At 38.4% G+C, this 20,627-nt stretch overlaps 1 protein-coding gene across 1 annotated transcript in view; it reads left to right on the top strand.

Annotated features, from left to right (window-relative positions):
- Positions 1–6,540: 6,540 nt before the first annotated feature.
- LOC138969187 (uncharacterized) overlaps positions 6,541–20,627 on the top strand; it is a 36,554-nt gene continuing 22,467 nt past the window's right edge. The window contains exons 1-3 of the mRNA XM_070341920.1: positions 6,541–6,785; positions 19,080–19,312; positions 20,201–20,326. Of these exons, the coding sequence (XP_070198021.1) occupies positions 6,772–6,785; positions 19,080–19,312; positions 20,201–20,326 (373 nt within the window). The 5' untranslated portion in view covers positions 6,541–6,771. The remainder of the gene's footprint in view (positions 6,786–19,079; positions 19,313–20,200; positions 20,327–20,627) is intronic.

Genomic DNA, 20,627 nt, shown 5'->3' with positions numbered 1-20,627 from the left:
ATATATATTTTACTGTCTGCCGTCAGAAAGCACAGAGATACCATTTTGTATATATATGCCATAGGATTATGGTAGCCATAGGTTGTTATTTGACTGATTGTGTGTTTGTGTGTGTGTGTGTACGTGCATGTGTGTGAGTGTGTGTGTGTGTGTGTGTATGCACTCAATTGTTAAACACAATGGATTTTTGTCATTAGGCATTGTGTATTATGGCCATATTCCAGATCATATTGGACGTTTGTTACACTAACTTTTATGATTTAATATAATCGTTTTCTGTTGTTTTAGAAAGTTTGATTGATTATATTAACATGCAATTGGCATGAGTCAACGATAAAAGCCTGAGATGGGTTTTTTCTGCATGTTCAAATATGTGTAAGACATTGTAAAGTTATGATGTTGCGCTATATAAATGCTCATTTATAAAAGCTAGTTCTTGTGAATGTTCAGTTTTGTCCTATTTTAAACTGTCAATTAATTTAACCATGATGTGAATTTGGTGAAAAAAGCATTAAGTATAATTGAGTTCTTCATGAGCTGAGCTAAGATGCCACTCCAGATTAAAAAAAACATGATTTGCATCATAACAATCTAAGTGAGTCTCTTTATGTTTCTGTGTTTCTATCTGTCTGTTTTTGCATTGCCCCCTCGTCTATCTTTATTGTGTGTACTGCTAAAGGTTTCCAAGCACATGTGGCTTATACTCAAATGGGGCCTTGATTACTGATTTTCCTTATTTGTGACCCTCCACCACGGAATGAGTCGCATGTCACCTTTGCATGATTTTTATATTCTTACAGTGTTTTAAAGAATGTTTTATGCTCTATCCATTGGTGAAAACCGTTTCAGAAAAGAGCAACAACTGTGCGAGTTATAAGCCTGTGACTAAGGTGACCCTCACACTGATACCTGACAACCCCCGGACTATATTAGGCCTAGCGCAGAACCCCGCGAGGTGACATCCGACTCATTCCGTAGTAGAGGGTCACATTTACTTTCGCTTATTCCCAGACTTTGACATATGCAAGCACTCAGCATAGAATAAAAGGTGTGCCAAACTTTTTCAGTGGGACTTTGTTCACGTGTTTATCTGTTGTTGTATCTTTTTATTTGCTTGATTGTATAGTAACTTGTAAAGAACTTTTTATTCCTGGTTTATGTCTTTCAACTATATATACACAGCAGTGTTAAAATTAATGCAAACAGAATACTTCAGTGCAATTTGTTTTTAATTTAATCACTTGTGATCGAAAGTCAAATTGCTCTTAGTCTTATAGTCAAGGGTCACATGCATTCTTTTTTGATAGTTCATGAACTTTTGTGTCTGGATGTTTTGCTTAATGTTTTTGTGTTATGGTTGTAAACTGCGATAGATACACTGTTTGCGTGTGGAGCTGTGAAGGGAAAAAAGTTTGTATTTGGTAAAGGGACTGCTCATGGTACACACACTTTCTTATTTAAGGTATACAATACTATCAAGAAAGTTTGTGTGTCAATGTGTGTGATAAATCTGAATATCAAGAAGATCTGTGTAAATTTGTGCTAAAGAATGTGCAGACTTACAATAGGTCACTGAGAATGCCCAATTGACATGTCCCAAATTAAAAATAAAGACATCATTTTAAAGAACTGAGTAAAACCAGATATATACATGTGTACTTCAGCTCGAAAATGATTTTTTTCTTTTGCAATTTTACTAATTTATTCAGTGGTGATTCTTGTGCAAAAGTATAATACTGTACCCCATACTCAAGTTTCTTACATTATCTTATACTAGATGATTAGCGGCTTCGCCGGGTACCGGCTTTGCCGGGAAGAAGTAGAGCCGAATACCCGGCTGCGCCTGGGACCCGGCAAAGCCGGGTGTACGCCGGCTTCGCCGGCGCACGAAGGAAGGGAGATAAACGCGCAAAACACTGGAGAAGATAAGGAAGAGTTGTGGACAGTGACCTTCTAAAAATAGTAAAGGGAATATGGATTGAGCGTTGTGGACTAAAAATAGTAACGGGAATATGGATTGACGCCACACGAAGGAAGGGAGATAAACGCAAAACACTGGAGAAGATAAGGAAGAGTTACTGGGAATGGATCTGGGAAGATGAACATAAAAACCAAAATCGGTTCAGCGCTGCGCGCTGAGAGCACGTGTTGAAAATTCTCATCGACCAGGTTGTGTCCGGGGTCTACCTGAATATATATATATGCCCACCAAATTTGAAGCAGATCCATCGAGAACTTTGGCCGTGCATCGCGGACACAGAGACAGACACAAGCCGTATATATATATATATATATATAGAAACAAGGACTTAAGTCTGATACCACATATTCTCAGGCTTTCAACCGTTTGTCATTTTAGACTCCAGCCTCAAAGGATGTTAAGATCTGAAAAGCCATTGCTCATTGATTAAATTATAACCACAGAGAACACAGAAAAAGGAGATTCTGGAACTTATAGTTTCTGATTATTGCCTCGTATATGAACATTTATTAGATTGATACTGATAAGAGGTCTACGTCTTATGTTGTCCCTTTAATCACAGTTTTACTTTTAAAATAGAAAATATTTAACTTTTTTTTTACTTAACCGCCATAGGGCAGGCATTTGTTACTTTTGTGGCTTTATTTACAATTTTGTTTTTATATGATGTGTAGCTGTTATCCCTTTAATCACAGTTTTACTTTTAAAATAAAAAATATTTAACATTTTTTGGACTTAACCGCCCTAGGACAGGCATTGGGTACTTTTGTGGTTTTTTACAATTTTGTTTTTATATGATGTGTAGCTGAATGGAATTGTTTTCCATGCTAAGGCTCTGTTTAATAAAAGAAGTCAATGTAAAGACGGTTTTGATTTGCACTCTGTGTCATGTATGTCTGTATCTGTGTGTGTTAGTGTGTGTGTGTGTGTGTGTGTGTGTGTGTGTGTGTGTGTGTGTGTGTGTGTGTGTGAGAGCGAGAAAGAGAGAAAGAGAGAAAGATAGAGAGATAATGTTTACTGACTTTCGAGGGAAATGATATAAGCAATTGCTGCTCTTTTACAAATAGCCCTCGCCCATGAGGGAACAATGGTAACAACTAACTCATTAAATAACAATCATTAGCAAAAACTGTGTGAGAACTGTCAATTAACAGAATCACACCCCCACTCCCCCTCCGACACACACAATGAACAGACAGACAAATTACTCCTAAAGAAGAGGAATATACCCAAACGAAGTTACGGGGCTGATGGTAGGTCTTCAGCAAACACATGGCCGTAATAACTGAGTAGTTGCAGCGGAAACTCATCGAGGTACACATGCATTTCTTTTCCAGCAAAGAGCTTCTTCTGCACGCTTTTTGTAGGGGAAGCTCCCTTTGCACCGGGGCCAGCGCCACTCCCATGAGAAAAAACTTGGGCGTTTTGCTCACTCGAGAAAATTAATACAATGCAATCATATTTTCCAATTTTCACAGACTTGTGATACCAAATGGTCCCCCGGGGGGTAGTTTGGGTTAGCAACACGCCCCCCGGAAGACACTTTCAGCTGGGGGACAGAATGGGGTGCTGCACCGGTAATAAAATCAGCCCCCCCCCCCCCCCCACCCTCTCAGTCGCATACGCAGTGAAGGGGATTAGGATAATCATCAAAAGCAAACCCAATAGAAACGGTCGAGGATTCTTCGGCTCTTTTCATTGGCGTTTCCCCAGACCTAAACAGACGACAAGACACAGTGACTGCTTTGCAAAGTTCCAAAAACCAACTGGCAAACTGGCAAAAGTAAACAAAAAACCAAAACTACTTCAATAAATTCGTCACAAACAAATGAAACCTACCGATATGTTATGTCTTCTTACAAAGTCATGGAGTGCGTGTATCTTTGTGTAAGAAACACGAACGTCAAGTTCAAGTCAAACCAATTGACCCCTGACACACACATTTTGACCCGTGCACAAGACGTATCGATAAACGAAGCACAAATAAGAAATAATGATAAAAGCAAAGAAAATAGCAACAAGATATGCAAACATCTAACAAAGCCGAGCAAGCAGATTGACAGGTCTAATGAAAAACAAAGAGGTAGGCCTACTGAGTCGGAAACAAGATCGCGATTCTTTCCTTCGCTGCACGACGCAAATCTTCTGTGACTTTTGACTCAACGTAGCTTCCACATTCGATTACTAAGCTTAATACTCACAACTGAAAGTCGAGGGAGTGGAATACCGAGATGAACAAACAGAACTGTGCATCCTCAAACCTGACATATTCATCCCAACATTTTATGAACTCAAAAATACAGAAAGTTGCTTTCACACGCCAGCTTTGATTGCCAGTGGTTATCCGCACGGAACTCGTGTGGTTATCAGAACGGAACCCGTGTTTCAAAGCATGGCTCCCTGTGTTGATTGTTATCTTATTTTCTCACTACCAAAATGATGACAAAAACGATGTTTGGTGGTTTGATGTCAGACCAGCTTTTTTTTGTCGGTCCTCGGGGGGCATATCGACTTTTGTTTCATATTTATTAAATATGAAACAAAAGACGATATGCTCCCCCTCGGACGACAAAAAAGCTGGTCTGTCAACAACCCATCAAACATCTTATAATAGTCACTACTCATGCAGGTTTCGATTGCATGAGCAGTCGACAACGGGAGATCTTTTCGTCAATATTGAGGGGTACCATGACAAAAAGCGCTGTATTTCAGCAATTACTAAGTGGGTTGCTCACTTCCATGATTTTATGCCTACAAACTTTAGGTGAAATTAATGTTGGATCAATAAAGGTATATCCACAAGCTAATGGTATGCAGTCTCCCGTACCATATCTTAAAATCCTTCACAGTTTTGTGGTCTAAAAAAGTTATGCATACAGGACAGACAAAATAATTGTCGCAAGTACTGCCAAAGCTGCATTTGAGTATGACCACTCGCTTCAATTTGCTACTCATGAAAACACATGAGAACAAAATGGAACGTGCAGGCTTTTGTTTTAAATTTAGTCAAGTTTTGACTAAATGTTTTAACACAGACGGGGGAATCGAGACGAGGGTGTGCATGTGGTGTATGTGTGTGTGTGTGTGTCTGTGTGTGTCTGTGTGTATCTGTGGAGCGATTCCGAGATAACTACTGGACTGATCTTCATGAAACTTCACATGGGAATTCCTTGGTTTGATATCCCAAGACGTTTTTTTCTCTCGTGTTTTTGATAACTATCTTTGATGACGTCATATAGGGCTTTTAATGAAAGTTGAGACCGCACTGTCACGCCCTCATTTTTCAACCAAATTGATAGATATTTTTGTCAAGCGATCTTCGACGGCATCCGGACTATGGGATTGCATTTCAGCTCGGAAGCTTAAAAATTAGTTAATTAGTTTGCTAATTAAAGTTGTCATGAAAATCAATTTTTCAGTTACAGATAAAAACAATGATCGCATTGTAATCCTCATCTTCTCCTGAATTCCGAAATATTATATATTTCATGTTTACTCTAATAATGAGCTCAGACGGGGAAAAAATAGGTCCAGTAAGTACTTTGGTCGCTTGCTTCGCGGAGACGAGAGTGACCCGCCTCGGTCTTCAGGTTAGCCGAGACTATCCCAAGGTAGTCTCGGCGATGACTTTTTGGGGGGTTATTGATCTTTATAGTTTGTTAACGATTGACTTAATGTTTTTATATCGCTTCACGCGACTTTTTAAATTTGTTTTAATTAAAATCGACTACCGCTGTGTGCCTCTCAATACCCACTGCGGTCACGCATGATTGGGCATAGCTTTTGCACAGCGATCATCCCAAAAATGTCAATCGTGTTTACAGGATTAGTAAATTTACACAAGTGGTCATGCCTAAATGAATCTTTCGAAGCATTTGAATCAATCATTTGTCTGCATGCGAAGTCATGATTCTTTTTTTTATGAAAGTCCAAAAACCCGTGACGAGTTTTATAACATGTTCGGGAAGATTGCATAACATCTTAACAAATACATGTACCTGTAACAACTCAAAATTGTATTCAAAGTAAGTATGGTTTGTAGGCATGATATACTGAAAGTTTCGAAGCAATCAACTTTGTCTTTGCTGCAATACAGTGGTTTGTGTCATGGTACCCCTTAAACTTGACGAAAACCGCCCATGCGATGGACACCTGCATCAGTAAGAATGGCATAACACATAAAATGTCTTTCTCCTCGTATGTCAAAGTACCCAAAGTGTGCCAATTCTATTGTTCTAATTATCTGCAGTTAAGGAGCAACGTGTTTGAAGACACCACCATAAGCCGTAGGCTTGTTGTTGTTTTCACCTTATATCGATGTACATTTCCTGAACATGTAAATTATGAATAAACATTGTTTAAACCAAGGAGACACGTAGTTAGGTAATCAAGTCAAGTGGTTCCAACTTTTATTCAAGAGCCCTCAGCTGCGGGTGACTTTTCTGCTCATGTTCAGCTTGATTCCTTCCTGGTTTCGCAAGGCTATTTTGACGCATGCGCACTCCTCTAAACTTTTATTTTAATTAAAGGAAAACATTGGAGGTATGCAAACAGTTGAAAGACTCGTATTATTTTCTGAGATCTCACAAAGACGCATTGTGAAGCGGCACTACAATTGAGATGGGAAGACAGTTAGCTGTTCACAGTTCAGAAGCAAAGTAATTTAACATCGGAGATAACAGCATTTAATTTCTGTTATTGGGTTGCCTGCGTTTGTACGTGTTCTTTTGTTCTTCACATCTGATACATGTACTTGATACGACAGCCCTTGGGTTGAGGACGTTCATGTCATGTCACTAAAGAGGTGAGTTTCTGATTTTTTTTCTATATTTTTTGGATTATTTTGTTTGTTTTGTTTTTGATTATCGAATGTTTATTGTTGTAAAGAATAAAATAATATAAGATGTTTGGTGGCTTGATGGTGGCTTGTTTGGTGGCTTGACGGCAGAACAGCTTTTTTGTTAGTCCGAGGGGACCATATCGTCTTCGGTTTCATCTTTATCGACTTAAGCCGACTGCCGCGGGTAATAAATATGAAAACCGAAGGCGATATGGTCCCCGTGGACCAACAAAAAAAGCTGGTCTGACAACAAGCCACCAAACATCGTTTTTGTCATAATTTTGGATGAGCAAAGGTACGCACAAAATGACATGGGGATCCCTATTCTGAACGTGATTTTAAGAATGCAATGCTGGGCCCAAAGCATCAAAAGTTTGAGATAACACGTTAGGCCAAAAAAAATAATAGGTGTGGTTACGGTAACATAGCCAAAAAAAATAGGGTAGGTAGGTAGGCAATCACTTTTTTTTTTTTAACTTTTTTTTCTAATGTGTACAAATTAAACCTACTTGACAGGGAAATAAGTGTGCGACTCGGGCGCTTTCGCTTTCATTGCGTTTTTTGCACTCGGTTTTGTTTTTGTTTTGACAAATGTAATAAAAAGTTATAGGATCGGCCCCTAAAAATAGGGTAGGTCGGGTTACCGTAACCACACCTATTTTTTTTTTAGGCCTTATACTTGTCTGTGACGTCAAACTGTGACTTAACTTGTTCGTCGCTTTTCTTCCAGTCTGAAAATGTACAGAGCTGCCATCTTATTCAGTACGTTTTGAGCATATTCCTTTTCTTATAAGTGTTTTGTGACTTTTCGTGGATTTAGCGATTACAGAGATAAGTTGCAAATTGACCATGAGTCGCAGCGGTAATCATCAATATTGATTGGGTCTTTGAGAATGAATGTTTACAATCGATGTCCTCGGAAACACGAATCCAAAGCCGCGATGGTTCCACACATCAAACAATCAGCCTCACTGGCTTTTATTTTGACATCCACGTTTCACCTGAAAGCTGAAATCCATTCACCACCTTGATTTGTTACATGGGGAACAACGTTATTTATTCCCCAGCTGGTTATGAATGAACACTCGTAAAAATGATGACAATGGTATATCTATATATATTGCTATTTCATATGTTACGTGGATTTCCATTGGTCAATTGGGCAAAATAATTGAGCTCAGTGCAAAAGTGATATCGACGACATTTCCGTCGATATCAGTTTTGATATCGACGACCTCTTTATTGCTTCCCCACTTCAAAAACAAAAACACCTAAATTTAAAAACAAACAAAAATATATGAAAATGTAATTATCCCAGAATTTAGTTCAGCAAGTGACAAAAGACTTTTTGAAAGAAAAGACATTTTGAAATACTGAAAAGTACAAGAAAAGCGTGAACAAAAAGAAATAATAATCAGAGGGAGGGATATGGAACAGCCAAAACTGACAAATACTTTTGTAATTTCTTTACAGTAAATACAAAATGTCCAGAGAATTAGCAATATATCTAACATTGACTGACTGTGTGATGATATCTTCTGCTATTGGTCTGTTTCGACAGTGATATCAAAATCTCGACCTCCGGTCTCGATTTTGATATCACTGTCTCAACAGACCATAGCAGAAGATATCATCACACAGTCCGTCAATATTGGGTAATATATACGACTTGTGTCTGTCTGTCTGTGTGTCTGTCTGTCTGTGTGTCTGTATGTCTGTCTGTCTGTGTGTGTGTGTGTGTGTTCGCGATGCACGGCCAAAGTTCTCAATGGATCTGCTTCAAATTTGGTGGGCATATTCAGGTAGACCCCGGACACAACCTGGTCGATGAGAATTTTCAACACGTGCTCTCAGCGCGCAGCGCTGAACCGATTTTGGTTTTTCTGTAGATCCACTACATCCATTCCCAGTAACTCTTCCTTATCTTCTCCAGTGTTTTGCGTTTATCTCCCTTCCTTCGTGTGGCGTCGATCCATATTCCCGTTACTATTTTTAGAAGGTCACTGCACTGTCCAGAACGCGGCTTTCCTTGCATGTACCCGTAAGTTGTCCTCACTGTAAAAGTGCAAAGGTCGAATCTATTTATCGAAAAATCCACTGTCATCTATCTCTATATATTTATATATATACAGGGTGGGCCATAAAAAGTGTCCACATTTAATTTGTTAATATTTTTCCTGTAAAGTAATATTTTCTTTTCTGTTTCAGATAGAATTTGAGACAAGCATCTTAGAATTCTTTTACAGCCTGAATGGATCGCATTCCAGTACAGGAAAGGACCAAAATCGTTGAACTTTACTTTGCTACCAATTCTGTGGTTCTCGCCCAGCGCGCTTTTCGGAGAGAGTTCCCTGGCACACACTGTCCATGTGCGAGAACTGTGAAGCGCCTCGTGGATAAATTCAGGAACACTGGTAGTCTCGCAGATAACAATAAAGGACATAACCCTGAATTTATCCACGAGGCGCTTCACAGTTCTCGCACATGGACAGTGTGTGCCAGGGAACTCTCTCCGAAAAGTGCGCTGGGCGAGAACCAAGTCAAGTCAAGTCAAGTTAAGTCAAGTCAAGTTTTATTCCGATAAAAACCCCGTGAGGGTACATGGAAAATTAAAAAAACACAGTAAAAACACATTTCTTTCAACACCAAATAAAAGGAACTAAAACAAAAAGAAATCAGACTGTGTACAGAAAAGGGAGTTTAGGGGTGAGGGAGAGCAAAAACAATACAAGAAACAATTCAACAATAATAATAATAAATAATAATAATAATAATAATAATAATAATAATAATAATAATAATAATAATAATAAAACACACAAAGTAATTACATACATTTCTTTACTATGGGAAATGGGGGGAAGGGGGAGGGGGGGGGGTGATGGGTGAGTTAACATAAGGACAAAAATACTATTACAAACAACACAAAACAGATAACGGAGTATAAAGCTAAAAGAGAATTAAATTTTACTCGCTTCTCAAACAGTCCATGACAAGTGTCATGAACTTTGCGAGTTTTAGCAATAAACTCTTTTTTGTAGTGGAAAAAAGCTCTCTGAATTTAACTGAATTGGGGCGGGCATAATAATAGCACCGTAACAACTGTTTTCTATAATTGGTAAAAAAAGGACATACAAGAATATAATGGAACTCGTCCCCAAGGTCACCTGATGAACATTTGTGACAGATTCTGTCTTGTCTGGGAATACCAAGAGTCCTACCTTTTTGTATAGGCAATTTATGATTCAGTGTTCTAAATTTTAAAACAGCGTTTGCTAAATTAACCGGCAGGATGGACAAGTACTTTTCAAACTCAAAATTCTCTTTATACATTCTATAATTATAATAAAACTCATTGTTATTTATTTCTGAATGCCAGGTTTGGACAAATTGGTCTTGTAGCCTATTTTTCATCAGTGCTTTGAAAGTATTAAAATAACCACTATCCGTTACGTTATCGATAGTTTGATTGTGCCAAAAATCACTAAAGCCTAACTCATTTAGAACACCATGGACAGAAAGCAAAAATTTTGACTTGTATACACCAGATTCATACATTTTAAACAAAAAACGATATGTCACACAAGAAAGTTTGTCAGAACCATTAGAAAATGCAAGTTTGTACCAAAAATTCAACATACGACATTTCGCTTGAATACTTACAGGGAACTGACCTAATTCACCCAAAACCATGTTTGTTGGTGTTGATTTGCCAACTTTCAAAATCATCTTAAAAAATCGTATCTGTCATTTGTTAGCTAGATCAGACATGTAAGGGCACCATACTTCAGAACCGTAAAGTAAAATAGGGACCACAGTTTTTTCAAAGAGGTCAATTTGGACATCAAGAGGCAAAAACAGTTTTCTAGTTTTACCACAGAATTGGTAGCAAAGTAAAGTTCAACGATTTTGGTCCTTTCCTGTACTGGAATGCGATCCATTCAGGCTTTAAAAGAATTCTAAGATGCTTGTCTCAAATTCTATCTGAAACAGAAAAGAAAATATCACTTTACAGGAAAAATATTAACAAATTAAATCTGGACACTTTTTATGGCCCACCCTGTAGATAGATATATACGGCTTCTGTGTGTGTGTGTGTGTGTGTGTGTGTGTATGTGTGTGTGTGTGTGTGTGTGTGTGTGTGTGTGTGTGTGTGTGTGTGTGTGTGTGTGTGTGTGTGTGTGGAGGCAACACCTGTGGATTGTAGAGTTCTGTTTGTCATGGGGTCTGGCGGCTTTTGTCTCTCTGTATGTTCTGGCCTTTGAGAAGCCATATAACAGTTAATATAGGGCTTAGTCAATAAATATGAAACAAAAGACGATATGCTCCCCCTCGGACCGACAAAAAAGCTGGTCTGTCAACAACCCATCAAACATCTTATAATGTGTGTGTGTGTGTGTGTGTGTGTGTGTGTGTGTGTGTGTGTGTGTGTGTGTGTGTGTGTGTGTGTGTGTGTGTGTACAACAATTGATAGTATGTTATTGAGAGGCTCACTGCTACTGGGAAGCTAATAATTAGCATTTTGAAAATGAGGGACTGTCAATAGTGACTGGAAATTGATGACCGACTGACCTCAATTTTGGCTGACGAGACACACCCACTGAAACCTGAATTTGACTCTCGACGCATTGACAGGAGTGGTAGACTGAGGGCTATGGTTGCTAGAACGTCACGTTTCCGCAATTCTTTTGTTCCCAGAGCTATCCATGCTTTCAACCAATCACATGTTAGAGGCCTCTATCATGTTTCTCTGTCATAATTATTACTGTACTCTGTTGCTGGGTTATCTGTAATGTATGTATTTTTAGTAACTGTATTACCGTAGTTCAAATGTGCGGTGTTCTAGTCGACATGTGGTGCTTTGTATACCTTGTGTGTGCGTGGATGTGGAGGTGGACTCTTGGACGTCTTTTTGTTATTGGAATTATGGTTTTTGTTAAATTGTATTGCTGTTGCTGTTGTTATTGTGTGAGTGAGTTGTGTGTTGGCAGACTTGACTTGACGGATGACTGTTTGCGTTAGTGAGACTGTGATCATACTCATAATAATCATACTCACTTATTTTCTTATGATGTTTTTATTTTTTATTATGCATTCTTATTCTTTTGATTGGAAATGAGTATTGTTACAACATAATTTCCATATGGATTAATAAATTTGAGTTGAGTTGAGTTGAGTTGAGTTGAGTTACCTTGCTTGTTGAGACACACATCAATCTATGAGACATGAATCAATGCATGTTTCTGTCAGGGGAAAAAGAACAACAACAACCACAACTATTTAAAGAACGAGTAAGCAGTAAGCTTATTATATTTTATTATATTGATTATATTTTTATAAGTGATGGAATTGTAAACAATTGTCAAGAATGTAATATGTTTTCGGTTCCATACTCCGATCACAGATGCGTCTATACAGTAATACAGTGCTCAGAGGTTGCCAGAGGTCCTGGATTTTGGAAGTTTAATAATGAGTTATTACATGATCTGCAATATGTACAATTTATGAATTCGGCTATAGATGAGTTTATGCGTGAGCAAGAACAAACGGATGTCCAGTTAAAATGGGAATTGCTGAAGAGACAAAAAATGATAAACTAAGTTTATATACAGAATTAAACGATTGTGATTTGAACCTAAGTCATGAACCTTTGAATGAATTATTGCAGGAAAGACGACACAAGATTCGTTTACAGTTAGAAATACATGAACAGATTAGAACAAAAAGTGCCATGATTAGATCACGAATAAAATGGATTGCAGAAGGGGAAAAAAATACGAAGTTTTTTCTTAATTTAGAAAAGAGTAGAGGGAATTCGAAGGTTATGAGTGTTTTGACCACAGAAGACGAAAATGTACTAACGGACCAAAAACGCATTTTGGAAGCTCAGAGAGAGCATTTTTTGAAATGTTTTGAGAAAAAAGTTCCGAAAGAAGGTCTTTTTGGAAGAGTTGATACGTTTATTGAGGGAGATGAAGTACCTCAATTAAATGATTTAGAGAGAGATAGTTGTGAAGGGCTAATTACAGTAGAAGAAGCGGCTAGAGCCCTGATGACATTAAATAACGGCTCGGCACCAGGATTAGATAGATTAACGGTGGAATTTTATCAATGTTTTTGGGTGAAATTGAAATATGTTATTGTGAATTCGTATAATTATGCATTTCAGAAAGGGAACCTATCATATTCTCAATCCGCAGGAGTAATAACCTTAATACACAAAGGAAAAGAACTCCCAAGAGAAAATTTGAATAACTGGAGGCCAATCACGTTAACAAATGCTGACTATAAAGTGTTGGCTAAATGTTTAGCGTTGAGAATGCAAAGTGTAGTTGACAGCATCATACAGCCTGACCAGGTTGCTTTTTTAAAGGGGCGGGACATAGCGTCCCTACTGAGAATGGTTGACGACGTGGTACACAGTGCTCAACAAAATGATATACCTGGAGCCATGCTTGCTGTTGATTTTAAGAAAGCTTTTGATTCGATATCGCAAGAGTACATGACGTATGTGTTTCCAAGTTTGGGTTTGGCAACGAATTTGTCAGATGGGTAGAGATATTAATGAAAGAAAGCTGGAGCTGCATTGGATACGGTGGGTGGCTTAGCGAAGAAATTAGGATAGAAGGCGGGATTAGACAGGGATGCTGTTTTTCTCCTTTGGCCTCCATACTCGGTATTGAATTATTAGCCATTAAAATGAGAGGGAAAAACGGAGTTCATGGTATACCAATTAATAAAAATGAAGATATTTATGCATTGTTGAAAATAGCGCTATATGCGGATGACGTGACACTGTTTTTACGAGACAGAGACGATATTTTAAAACAGTTTGCAAGTATCTCCGGTCTTGAGATAAATACAAGAAAGACAGAAGCAATGTGGTTGGGATCGAGCATAGCGAGGGGTGAGTTATGCTTTGACTTGAATTGGAATAACAAAATAAAGCTATTGGGTATATTTTTCTGTAATGATGTACCCGCATCAAACCTCTCAAAAAATTGGGAAAGCCGTATTGAAAACATGAGCCGCGTCATAAGCACGTGGCATAGAAGGAATCTTGGATATTTAGGCAAAATTTGTATTATAAATAGTTTTCTCGTTCCACAATTAGTTTACGTAATGAGAGTAATTAATTTATCAGAGAAGGTGTTAAACAGAGTTACCACAATGTTGTACCACTTTTTGTGGAAAAGAAAAACTACCAACAAAAAAGCATTTGAAAAAGTTAAAAGGTGTGTGTTAAAATCTAATTTGGAAAAAGGAGGGTTGTGTATGCCCGACATTAAAATTATGCAGCAATCGTTTCTGCTGGAATGGATAAGAAAGCTGCATACGGCTACTGATACGGAAAAATGGTCATTCATTCCAATAGCGCAGTTTTCTCAACCTGACTTGTTTTCAAGCCAAAGTAAAATGGAAGCAATTTAAAAAAGAACATGTTAATTTAGCCCCTTTTTGGGAGGAGGCTCTAAAAGTCTGGACAGAGAATAACACCCACACAGAAATAGATAACCCACTGTTGGTAACAGTCTGGAATAATAAAAACATTATGTATCGAAATAATGTGTTATTTTTTAAGAAATGGACTAAATGTGGGATCGCATTAGTTGGTGATATATGTGTTAATAACAGGCTGTTTTTCCTAGAACAGATTAAAGTAAAAGTGGGTACTTATCCTTCACTGATGTTAGAGTATAACGTGGTAAAGACTGCTGTTACCTCGTTTATGAAAAGATATCCGGCGTATATGCTCATGCAATCCAATGAAAACAATGTTCTGCTTTTCGACCATAAAGAGTTATTTACAGCACGTTCTTATAGATTACATTTAATAAGTAAAACTGAACACAACCCTTGTTGTCTGAATTTCTGGATGCATAAGTTTAATATAGAAATAACTAAATGGCATTGGCTCATCGTAAGGAATGTATCTAAAGAATCAAGACTGAGAGAATTGCACTGGAAGATACTGCATAACATATATCCGACTAATATTTTGCTGTGTAAAATGTGAATTAGAATGAATAACAAACCCCCCGCGGGTTAGGGAGAGTCCCATATTGGTTGGGACGAGAAAGAATTTACCCGATGCTACCCAGCATGTCGTAAGAGGCGACTAACGGTTCTGTTTCTCCTTTTACCCTTGTTAAGTGTTTCTTGTATAGAATATAGTCAATGTTTGTAAAGATTTTAGTCAAGCAGTATGTAAGAAATGTTAAGTCCTTTGTACTGGAAACTTGCATTCTCCCAGTAAGGTCATATATTGTACTACGTTGCAAGCTCCTGGAGCTATTTTTTGATTAGTGCTTTTGTGAACAAGAAACAATTAACAAGTGGCTCTATCCCATCTCTCCCCTTTCCCCTATCCCATCTCCCCCCTTTCCCCGTCGCGATATAACCTTGAATGGTTGAAAACGACGTTAAACACCAAATAAAGAAAGAAAGATGAATAACAAATGCTCATTCTGTCCAGATAAGATTGATTTTGTGGAACATTTCTTTTATGAATGTTCTGCTATACATCCAATTTGGGAAAGAATTACCAATAAGGTATTTCAGCAGTATAATGTTAATATAAAAATTAATGTTCAAACAGCACTGTTAGGATACATGAAAACACCTGGTATGTCAAACAATTTAGTAAATTATATCAATGTACTTATTATTGTGGCAAAAATGTGTGTGGGAAAATTCAAAAACGGGAAACCAATAGAAATTGTGTGCATGTTTAATTCAGAGTTAGATTTGCGACACATATATATAGACTGAGAATAATGGTAATTGTAAAGTATTTTAATACAATTGTCCATTATTGGTATTTGTCCATGATAGAGGTGAAAAGATTAGGGCAAAAGAAGTAAATTTAAGTGGGTTTTTTTTGGTTTTGTTTTTTTCAACCAGCTATTTAGGCTGTTGATTTAAAAATGTAAAGAAAAAAAGGAATCAGCGTTAATTAACCATGTTTTATTGATAGCAAAAATCTGCATTAGCAAAGTTAAGAAAACTAAATCGCATATTCCATTGGAAATTGTATTTCAACAAGAACATGCGCTACGAAAGGTTTATCCCCATTGTCCTTAGTTAGATTGTTGTTGAATTAAAAAGTAATTTAATGGAAATGTAACCTGTAATGTAAAAGAAAACAAAATTAAAATTTCATTGAAAAAATAAAAAGACCAATGAAGAAGGATATGCTCACCGCCCAAAAAGAAAGAACAAAAAAAGAAAAAAAAGACGAAAGAGGCAAAAAAGATGGGTTGAAGCAGCCTTGCATGCAACTGAGGTCAAAAAAAAAGAAAAAAAAAAGTAAGCAGTAAGCTCACATAATTGTTTGAAAACGTACTTCCTTCATATAAACTATTGAAAGACATATTACCCGAAACCGTCACCATAACAATTCAAAACTAATTTGTGTGAATACCATGTTTTAAGCAAACAGCAGATCTTCAATTAACGTAGACGGAGTGACTTTGCGCCTGCCAAACAAATTAGTCATTCGTTTTTCACTCTGACACCACAACCTACCCCCCCCCCCCCCCCCCCCGCGGGTTAGGGGGAAGAATTTACCCGATGCTCCCCAGCATGTCGTAAGAGGCGACTAACGGATTCTGTTTCTCTTTTTACCCTTGTTAAGTGTTTCTTGTATAGAATATAGTCAATTTTTGTAAAGATTTTAGTCAAGCAGTATGTAAGAAATGTTAAGTCCTTTGTACTGGAAACTTGCATTCTCCCAGTAAGGTAATATATTGTACTACGTTGCAAGCCCCTGGAGCAAATGTGTGATTAGTGCTTTTGTGAACAAGAAACAATTGACAAGTGGCTCTATCCCATCTCCCCCCTTCCCCCGTCGCGATATAACCTTCGTGGTTGAAAACGACGTAAAACACCAAATAAAGAAAAGAAAGAAAGAACCACAACCTACCCCACCCTCTACCCAGCCCACCCTCTACCCAGCCCACCCTCTACCCACCCTACTCGTTCTTTTTACCAAGGAAAAGTCGCGAGAAAGCAGGCAAGGAAGTAACTGAAAGGCAATCTCAATGACCAAGACATACACACGAGGAGATCTCATTATTAATTTTCCTCATTACGAGTACCAAAAAAAGATTCCCTCACATTTTCCTTGTTCGCTGTCGAAGACGTTAAGAGAAAAACAAGTGTTAATTCTTTCTAGGACTTTGTGTTTTCAAGGAGGACAAACATCTGTCATCTTTTTTTCCCATTTAAATGTTTATGTCCTTTTTAAATACAGTGGAACCCCCCCCCCCAACCCTCCCCTTCCTTGGTAAACCTCCACAATTCTGAGAAAATCAGTGCGGGAGTAACGAACAATATGGAGGCAAATTATCAGTCAGAAAATTTCCAAAAGTAAATTCTTAAAGTTGTGGGACCCTGAAAAACGGAGTTCCTGAAAAAAGGAAAAAGGGGAAGGGGGAGGGATGGGGGGAAAGGAGGCGGGGTGGGGTGGGGTTGGGATAAGAAGGGGAAGGATGAGATCCACCTTTTGTATTTCGATAATGAATGAGTCGTCATTGCGGTGCTTCAACTCCATCAATGATTTTTGACTGAACTTTAATTTGTACATGTAGTCTAGCGAAGAAACATTGTTTACGAAGATGTGAGGCCCCTCAGATGCTAATTAAGACACGTACTTCCCAAATAAAGGACTTCTTCGGTTGCCTTTCGATCTATAGATTTGAAAAAAAGGATACCTACCACGAGAGGGCATCTGCTATGTAGGGACAGTTTTGGCTGGCCTCTCGTCAGAGGTAAGAGGCACACACATACCAAACGTCTAATCAGCCCGAACCTCTCAATCAACGTTTCACAAGGTCTTATTGACCTTTGAAAATTAACCACTGTTTTAAGTATCATAATTAAATTATGTTTTTTCCTTGTCTTCAACGGTTCACTTTGTTGCAAACAAGGAACATTTTTCTGACCTGAACAGATGTTTATTGGACTAGGGGGGGGGGGGGGGGGGTAATTTGTTTAAAGAAGGGCAACTTTCCTTGTTTATGTCATCAAAGTTAAGGAAAATTTGTTCGATGTTTGTGAATAAATTAAATCAGCGTGCATGCATTATTTTCAGTTCCGTTCACATGGCAGACCTTCAACCCCCCCCCCTCCCCCCAATTTAGTTGAGTTGAAATCGCTCCGGGGTCGCATAGGCAAAGTTGGCCACAAGTCGGCCATGTGAACGGATCCAAGGACTTAGGTTCGATTTAGGCCAGATGTAGCAGCGACTCGAAAACTCGGTTGAGCGCTGCGCGACTCACTAGTGACGCTTACATGTGATCCTCTGGATCCCTTCCAAGATGGCGGCGTCGATGTCTCAGAGCATTAGCATTCTGAGTTTGGTGAAAATATTCTTTTGCATACAGACCTTTCTTCTTTTTCTTTTTAAACATATGGCTACGAGTCAAGACATACGTTTCAGTATTGTTGATTTTGTTTTGCATGATTATATACTCTTATTCTACTCTCTTAGACAATATGTGATAACCGGCAAGGTGCTGACTTTCGTTTGTGCATTGTTGATGGTGAATGCATGTTAATTTATTTTTAATATACTTTCTTATGTGATAACCAATGTGCTGTATTTTCTCAGGACAAAGAACAAATGTTTATTTTGAATGTTTTATGTATGTTATTATTACGGACACAAACGCTCAGCAATGCAATTTCTCTTTTAGAGATTAATAAAGTTATTGTATTGTATTGTATTGTATTGTACGTGGGAGATAATAAAGCAATGCAATCGGAGTCGTTTTTGGTTGGATTTCATGAAGTGTTATGCTTTTTTTTCTCAATTGACAAGAATATAAAATGCAAATACAACTCGCCTTCATTATGACTAATATGTGACCCCTCCACCACGGAATGAGTCGCATGTCACCTTTTCATGATTTTCATATTTTTACATATTCTTAAAGAGTTTTTTATTCTCTATCCAGTGGTGAAAACCGCTTTACAAAAGAGTGAACACTTTTCGAGTTATAAGCATGTGACTATGGTGACCCTCACACTGTTACTAGACATCCCCCGGACTTATATTATGCCTAGCGCAGAACCGCGTGAGGTGACATGCGACTCATTTCGTGGTGGAGGGTCACATATGAGTATGTTCTGCTGCTCTAGCTCACCTGACATTGGAGGCAATGAAAATGTTTGAACCAGGCCATAACCAAACTCAAGCATAGACTTTAATTGTGTTGCTAAAGCTTGAAGAAGTGCGATATTTTCTCATTTCAGACTAGTCGCTTCCGCTCTCTTCATCACCCTTCTCCTGCGACCATGCAGTTGTACCCAAGACAGCGTGAAGCTCATTTCTGGTGACGTCATCCTGGGTGTCATGTTTTCCATGAACAGCGTCAAGGATGATGCATGTGGGGACTATGACGTAGGGAAGCTGAAGGACTTGATGGCGGTAAAGTGGTTCCTGAGCCGGCTGAACGACATGAACTACATCCGTGATGTTAGAATTGGTAATAGCGGCAATGTAGATAAGTTTTCCACATCACGTTAAACTGGGGGTATAGTACCTTATGGGTATAGGAACGGGCGCAGTGGCGTGGTGGTAAGACGTCGGCCTCCTAATCGGGAGGTCGTGAGTTCGAATCCCGGTCGCTGCCGCCTGGTGGGTTAAGAGTGAAGATTTTTCCGATCTTCCAGGTCAACTTATGTGCAGACCTGCTAGTGACTTAACCCCCTTCGTGTGTACACGCAAGTACAAGACCAAGTGCGCACAAAAAAGATCCTGTAATCCATGTCAGAGTTCGGTGGGTTATAGAAACACGAAAATACCCAGCATATCAACTCAACGAAAGCGGAGTGAGCTGACTATGCTCTCAGAGTATAGTGTGGGGAACCCAAATGGGCAAACGAGCTCACACGTAACCAGAACATTCTGGAACGCTGAAAAAGAAGAAGAAGAAGTATAGGAATAAAGAGGTATACAAACTTATGTAAGTCTTTATCCAGGAAGTGTCTCCAAAGGCGAAGGTATGAAGCTTGCCTACTTTTGATCCCTGCGTCAATCACAGGTGCATGTAATACTTACAGTAATTACAAGTGTCTTGGGAAATATTAACCGGAGCAATGACTAATTAAAGAGAACTTTGAAAAAGCCTTCTCCCATTTTGTGTGACTGCCTGTATATTCTGAAACACTGCACAAGTAGTCTAAATTTAGTTTGTCATTAATGGTGAAGGGTCAAAAATAAAGTGTTCACCTCTTGTATATTTGGCAAGAGGTATTAATACCATTCGGGTTTTTTTCACCAATAGCATGGTACCTTAAAAGATTTTGAGGACATAGAGCACTTGAGATACGGTCCAGTCAGGAGGTATGAAACACCTGATGTTGTCTTTCAGGCCTTGAAGCGTACAACACGTGTCAGCGGACAGAAGCGGCAGTACAGTCAACAGTTCGCATGTTGGAAAAGTTCCACGTGTTGAGTGGACCAAGTCAGGTCAACAATTCTGCTGGACTCTTGATCGGTAAGAAAAGTATACTCAGGTTGGTATTTGTTTCTAAGAAAAGTTAAACAAATGAAGTATACGCTTAAAACATAGCATTAATATATATATAGGAACATTACAAGAACCTGCAGGAATATGAATGACCATGTGAACAAGTAAAACAGCACTTGCACGTTTTCTTGTTGTGTGTTTGAGAGCTTTTAGAAGAATAACGAAAGGTATAACTTAATCAGTCATATTCCGACAATAGATTATACACTTTTGTGACCCTTGGACTCTGTCATCTCATCTTAAGCCTACTTTTAGATGGACGGTTTTA

The sequence above is a fragment of the Littorina saxatilis genome, linkage group LG6 (assembly GCF_037325665.1).
Source record: "Littorina saxatilis isolate snail1 linkage group LG6, US_GU_Lsax_2.0, whole genome shotgun sequence".
Taxonomy (NCBI): domain Eukaryota; kingdom Metazoa; phylum Mollusca; class Gastropoda; order Littorinimorpha; family Littorinidae; genus Littorina; species Littorina saxatilis.
Note: the sequence above shows the minus strand (reverse complement) of the source record. Positions and strands in the feature narration are given on the sequence as shown.